The sequence below is a fragment of the Bos taurus genome, chromosome 9 (genome assembly GCF_002263795.3).
Source record: "Bos taurus isolate L1 Dominette 01449 registration number 42190680 breed Hereford chromosome 9, ARS-UCD2.0, whole genome shotgun sequence".
Lineage (NCBI taxonomy): Eukaryota > Metazoa > Chordata > Mammalia > Artiodactyla > Bovidae > Bos > Bos taurus.
Window position 1 is genome coordinate 70,633,677 of NC_037336.1, and position 7,345 is coordinate 70,641,021.

The 7,345-nt window shown below is 36.1% G+C and overlaps 1 protein-coding gene across 1 annotated transcript; it reads right to left on the minus strand.

Moving 5' to 3' along the window:
- Window positions 1–5,825: 5,825 nt before the first annotated feature.
- LOC511136 (trace amine-associated receptor 6) lies at window positions 5,826–6,963 on the minus strand. The gene has a single exon (XM_002690227.4). It carries the CDS (start codon window positions 6,961–6,963, stop codon window positions 5,926–5,928), a length of 1,038 nt encoding a protein of 345 aa, XP_002690273.1. The 3' UTR covers window positions 5,826–5,925.
- Window positions 6,964–7,345: the final 382 nt, after the last annotated feature.

Below are 7,345 nucleotides of genomic sequence, written 5' to 3' on the forward strand. Positions count from 1 at the left end.
AAACACAATGTGAGTAGTCGCCAGTGCATTCTGTCTTTGCTTCCTTGTAAGTGCAAATCTTCACTTACATGTTTAGAAAGTGATTCATATCCTCATCTTGTAAAATGATTCACTTCTAAATGAATAAGCGGTTAATTTTCATTTTTACATAAAATGCTGTCTATTTAAATTTTTTAAAGACTTTCTGTATTACCTCGTTCTTCATTTCAGAGGAGAGTTTGTCTTCAAGAAACTATTACATGATGCATGTCCGAATGCCACATTTTATTCGCATTATTTTCCTAATTTGTCAGAGCAATGATAATGCCCCAAACACTCTCTCCCCTCAGGAACATAGTTCCATAATTTCAATCCCCAAAGCTCTTAAGATTGAATCCCCGCAAGTGCAAGGTGTTTAGAAAGAAAGAATTAAATAACAATTATGTTTATGCTAAACTAAGTTTATGTCCTATAATGTCCTGATGTCATTTGACCTTTGCATGAAATATAATAATGCCTAGCCTTTAAAACCTTTGAGCAGAAATGGAAAGTCATATTATTTACTGTTATTAGTTACTGCCTTTTCATTTTTCTTAGAATCATTTGTTTATCATTTCTGTGTTGAATGTCACTAGAACTCTTTCAAATAAGTCCTTTCTCTCTTCCAGTATCAGTTTGTGTTAAAGAAAAAAAATAAATAGAATCATATATTAAACAGTTGAATGCTTCAGGTTTAACTTTAATAATTCAGATTTAGAAAAGAGGAGGAGTAGAGGACAAAATGTTTGCCTCATGAAACAACCAAGGAAGTGCAAGTACAAATAAAACATTGTTCCTGCTAATGTTTTTCTTGTTGTAATGGGCACTATATGGAAGATATTTTTAAAAATAAATTGTTGAAAGAACTTTTGGAATGGGAGCATTCCTATATTATACTCCATATTTTACCATTGACAAATTTCCATTTCCTCTTAATGTTCTAGAATAGATGAGCTTATGTTTCAAAAAAATGTTTTCTGATGAATGACTTCCATGTGCTCAGTCATGTTCAACTCTTTGCAATCCCATGGACTGTAGTCTACCAGGCTTCTCTGTCCATGAAATTTTACAGGCAATAATACTGGAGCAGATTACTATTTCCTACTCCAGGGGATTTTCCCAACCCAGGGATCAAACTCATGTCTCTTGCCTATCCTGCATTGGCAGGCAGATTCTTCACCACTGTGCCACCTGTGAAGCCCTCAATGACTTCTACTTATGTTGAAAAATCAGCTTTTTAATATTGAGGCATAAAATATATTTGAAAAGTTTACATTTTTAGTAGGTACAGACTGATGACATGATAAATGTATCTGCTCTTGTATTCACAACCAAGAAGGGAAGCAACACCCTGTATTTCTCCTCAGGCCCTTTTATACTTAATCTCACCCCACATATCCCTTCTCCTATCCTGGGGAACCGCGGATCTCCCTTCTATGGCTAGGGATTACTTTCTGAGGCCTAAAAATCTTGTGTCACAAAGGTCACACAGTTTGTCTTCTCTGTCTGGCTTATTTTACTCAGCTCAGTGTCTGTGAGTTTCACCCATGTCTGAGAACATTTGCAGCTCATTCCTCCTTATAGCTAAATGGAATTCCATTGTCTGAATTCAATTGCCTTCGAGTTATTTTATCCATATACCAGTTGATAAATATTTAGACTGTTCATCTTGGGACTGTCATATTGGGAAGTATATGTTTAACTCTGCAAGGAAGTACACATTTTCTAAGGTAGCTGGACCATTTTATGCTCTCACCAGCAAGCTATGAGTGTTTCAGTTTGCTTCAAATCTTTCTTTCCTCCTGGTAGATTGCCTATCACCTTACAGGATTTTTAAATAAATTAGAGCTTATCCATTATATTTATTTTACTTCTCTTAACTCTATGTGAGAGGCTAACATGTGGACAAGTAATGACAACTCAATGTGGTGATGGTTCCGATAAACAGAGTACAGTGGAGGTCACCACAGTGAAGCATGGGAATTGTATTCACAGGTAATTTTACCAAGAAGGTAACTTTAAATATAGGTCGAGAGGATCCAGGAGATATTTAAGGTAAAAACAGACAGGGGTTTCCCAGGCCGAGAGGGCAGTGTGTTTTGAGGCTCCGAGATGGGGGCTGGACACATTCGCAAGGCTGAGAGCGGCTGTAGCGCAGGCGCAGTGTGGGGAGTGGCATGAGCTCAAGAAGACCTGCGCACAACCTGACCCCACCCACCTCATTTTGCCAAGCTGTTTGGGTATCTGCAGAGGTGAAGGGTTAGGAAGGGAGAGGACATGAAATGCCCTTGGTGACAGATACAAATCTTCGCTTCACCTGCTCAGGGCTGCTAGATAGGATTTATATTTTTCTGTAATACTCTTAAATCTACTTAGAGCCTCACACTGCACCAGGTACAAGAAAAAAATCTCAATAAATATAGGGATTCTGCTCCTTTATCCCCAGAGTGGCATCCATGTTCAGAAAGCTCAGTCTCACAGTATCTGTGGGTGTTTTTTGAGGTCTGTCTACTGAGGAATGCGTTTTCCTACCTTAAGGACCTGACTTGGCAGCACCTTCGCCTTCCCTGAGGGGCAGGGCTCCTAACAGCCAGGCTGGGAGGTTATGTCGTCTCTCAAAAGCATGTGCATCTACTCAATACATCTGTGCATGTTTATCACTTTTCAAAAATGACCTAAAGAGCAGAAATAAAGCACAAGTGGAACATGGAAACATAACTCTTGGTAGCTTCCATCGCTCTTGAGTACAGCACATAATTAATATAGAGAAGAAGAGTCAGAGCATTAAAGATCTACTGAAAGAAACCATTAAAAATACTTTAAAAATATTAAGATATAAATCCTGAGATACTTAAATCTCCGTAAGATGTAGTTTCTAAAATATACCAATGTACCTACAATTTAGTTTCATTAGATAAAACAAAAATATACCAAAGATACATGCTCAAATGTTAGTCCACCAAAATAAAACAGCCAAGCACTGTTAACATCAATTTTAATACATTTATTTTATCACAAACATTAACATTTTAAAGATAAATTACAAAGTAAATCCCCCTATAACAGACACTGTCTATTATACACAAAGGTACATTTTGTAAAAGTGTAATATGGGGGCTTATTATACGTTGCTATATAATTTAGGTCAGATTTTTTGCTTTTGTTTTCTTTTGATTTTAGTCAAAGAAGTATATTGAGGTTTTCTCTCCTTGTCAATTGTTATTTTTAATGGTCAGTTGTGCTTTTTAATGGTTTCATAACATCTCATTTCAAAGGTAGAGCATAATTTATTTAATTTACACCATATGAATCCTAGTTCATTGTAATTAGTAATTGAGAGATATACAATGAATGTCCTTGTCACGTTTCCTTCCTTGCCTGACTCTCTTCATATGCTTGCTTGCCAGAAACAGAACTACAGAGTCATGTGACACATGTGATTTGAAATTTTACATAAATATCTTAATTCCCCTCTAAAAGAAAATGCTAAATTATGTTTTTCCTACTTGTTTATGAAAGTGCTGAACTTTCAGCAGAGTACTCAACTTCTCATACTCTAATTAACCTGATGTTAATGATCCAGTGTTGTCAAATATGAGATACAAAACTGTATAAGATTTTAATTAATTTTAAAATTATGTGTACATTTGACGTTTTAATGTATTTATTAACCATACCTCTGTAAAATTTCATATTTATGTTTAGTGGGATATTCATCTCCATCTTAATGTTTTGTAAATTCTTTGTATATTTTCAAATCTACTAATTCTTCAACCTGTTTGCTGCCAATAGCTTTTCCGAGTTTGTGTGTTTTTCTTTAACGTGCCTTTCTTTCACTTTGAAGTTGAAAAATTTAAATTTAGTGCATGAATCTATATTCTGTCATGATTCATGTCAATAAATTATAAAAACTATGTTTTCTTCTAGTTTTTAATATCTCAGATAAATCAGTTTTGATTTTGTTAAATACATGAAGCAAGATTGTTAAGAGTTTTAAAAAAGTTTTATACCACATTAACATCTCTAAATTATCCATTTTTCAATAGCATAAATAATAGTGTTATTTTTATTATGAATAGCTATAAACTCCAAATAGTACTTATAGGGGGAAAAATAAAAGACAATTGCCCTCCATCATGAGCATCAAACTTCATGAAATGAGAAAATGGTTACATAAAAGAAACTACTATTGCAGTACACATATTGCTCATGGTTATTCCTACCTGTACAAAATATCTCCTAAAATATAAAGTATGAATCCCATCCTGGGTCTGTAATAGCTGATGGATATGTCTCAGAGATCTTTAGGAGCTCCAGAAAGACCGGAGCCCAAGAATCAATTTGATAAAAATAAAAGCAAACTAAACTGAGTCCTGCGGTTGCAGAGAGTCGGACACAACTGAGCAACTGAACTGAACTGAAACTGAGTTCACAGAAAGACAATAACAGAGAACTTGGAAGAAACATTTGAAAATGAAAAAAGAAAAAGTTAAGCTTGGTAGGAAAGGTAAAAGAGTAACAGGGACTTGAAAGAGGAAAGTAACAACTGACAGAGCAGGAGTGTAAAGATGTGAGGAAACTTGAAATTATGACCACTGTGTCAACCACTAGTAAGTAATATGTTTTTATCAAATGCTCAAAGGATGTTCGCTTCCCAAAAAATAACAGTATAAAACTGATGCTGCTGAAATTGAGGTACTGTTTTTCCTCCCCAGTTTAGTGGATCATTTTCAAGCACTATATTTCATATAAAAATTATTCAGAATTTTTCAATATATCACTAGATAACTGTTAAATTTTTCAAATCATCAATATGAAATTTGTTTTAGAATTTAGTTTTGATTGATGAAATGTCCTTTAATATTTCCAGTTTAATAAGTCCTATTACTCTTTTAAACCAAAGTAAAATGAGGCATAAATCAAAGGATTTAGAGCCAATTATAGTAACTGAATGAGCAAACTATCTCATAAGCATATTAAATGCTATAAAACTCAAAAAAGAATCAATGAATGAATCAATTACATTGAGAAATCATGAGACCAAAAATACTAAGCTGTGATGTTCAGGGTTTTAGCCGCTTTTCTCTGTGTCTTAGCCACTCTGTTCTTGCAATTCTCTGGTAACAATTTTACTTTCTAGTAATGTTTAAATCTTTTTAATCTGTTTTCTAATCACAAGAAGAGTATTTCTGTACCGAAGAATCTTAACAAAGCCAGGTGTGAAAAACAATAGAGATCCTACCAATATGCAGAACTGATTTAAACAAGTTGACAATTACTTATCAAGCAGAGGGCAATTACATATCCCTCCATCCTATCATCTTGGGCATCTGTGTACAATTTGGCACCACTGTAGGCCAGAGACAGGATGCAGAAGATGCTGGAGTCAATTTCTCAGACAGACACCAGTGCAGACCTTAAGCATAATAGATTTAACTGAAACCCAAAAGTTTCCTGGGAATATGAGCAAAGCAGAAAAGGAAAAAAAAAGCAACAACCTTGAGAAAGTTAATCACAGAGAAATTTCTGAGGAGTTGGAAATAAGTAGACCACTTTGTAAGAGAAAGACAAAGGAAATCAGAGACAACTGAAATGTTTACAGGATACAAAAGGAATGGTTAATGGAATAAAAATGTATGTGGCGGGGGAGTGGACTGTCTGCAGAGAGTGGGCTATGGTGAGTTCTGCAGTAGTTAACAAATAAGGGAGTTAACATTTATTAGTCACATAAATATTTTTGGAGAAGCAAAGGGAAGTGCACATCCTAACAAGACTGAAACACAAGGGCTCATCCAGTTAGACTGAAAAAGCTATTTGTTTTCTTTCATGAAAAACCTTACTTGATTTTCTAAAACTCATTTCATTTGGAAAATGTGAAGATATCTTCAACCTCCTCAACCCAACGGCTTACATTTGTTCAGAGGACAAATTCATGCTCCCAGAACTATCCTTGAAAACCCGACCACTCACAATGACTTGGATGGCTTTCCTAAACCAAGGGTAAAATAAAGCATAGATCAAGGGGTTCATGGCTGAGTTGTAATAAGCACACCAACAGCAAATCTCATAAATATAGGCCGGGGTTATGAAGCCCATAAAGGCATCAATTAATGAGTCAATACTGTATGGTAACCACGAGATCATGAATGCTATGACCGTGATACCCAGGGTTTTAGCTGCTTTTCTCTCTCTCTTGGCTACTCTGGATTTGTAACTGTCTGATGATGAATCTGTTTTACTACTGGTATTTTCAATCTTTTTAGCCTGTTGTCTGGCCACAAGAAAAATATTACTGTAGAGAATGATCATGACAAGGGTAGGTATAAAGAAGGACAGAAAATCTATCAATACCCAGTTTTGATTTACAACCATCTGACAGCCTCCTGCACAGTTGAGGGCACTAGACAATTCCTCTAGCCCTTTCTCATTGGCACCCGTGTAGAACACGGCACCACTGTAAGTAAGGGGCAGGATCCAGGAGATGCTGATGCATATGCATGACACAGACACTGTGAACTTGGTGGGATAGACCAGAGGGTCAGTAACAGCAATGTACCTGTCGATGGAGATGAAGGACAGGTGGAAGAGAGAAGAGTAACAAAATGCTGCATCAAAGCATGTGTGAAAAGTGCAGAAAGTTTGCCCAAAGTACCAGCAGCTCTCCACAGACCTGACCATGCTGAAGGGCATCACAGTCACTCCCACTAGAAAGTCTGCACAGGCCAGAGAGGCGATGAGAAAATTGGTTGGTGAGTGCAGCTGCTTGAAATGAAGGATGGCAGTCATCACCAGGAGGTTTCCAAACACAGCCAGGACAGCCCCAAAGCCATACACCATGTACAGAATCACGCGGGATGCGGGTGAGTAAGGGGTCTTCACACAGGATCCGTTCAGGTGCTCGTAGCAGAGCTGCACAGCTGCAGTGGGGGACGAGTTGCTGCTCATGATCTGTTGTTTACACTCAAAGAATTCTGTCCTTGATTTTCATAATGAACATAGGATTCTGATTTTCAATACACCTAGGGGAAAAACATACATCTACTAGGATATCTGAGGAAATTATCAGATATTACAAATATTTTTTTTTAATTTTACTTATTTTATAAATCACAAATGTGTTTAATAACAAAGCACAAAAATTACACTGAACAATAACATTGGGATTAATTTCAACTAATGCTTCATTCCCTGAATTTGATAAAATTTTCTTTTAGTCATAAATATTTTTATATTTTTTCACGTCCAGAGTTCCTCTTTGCAACAGGCAGTGATATGGAAAGTAATTACAGAGTGAAAGAATCATTTCCTACCAGGTTTCTGCATTACT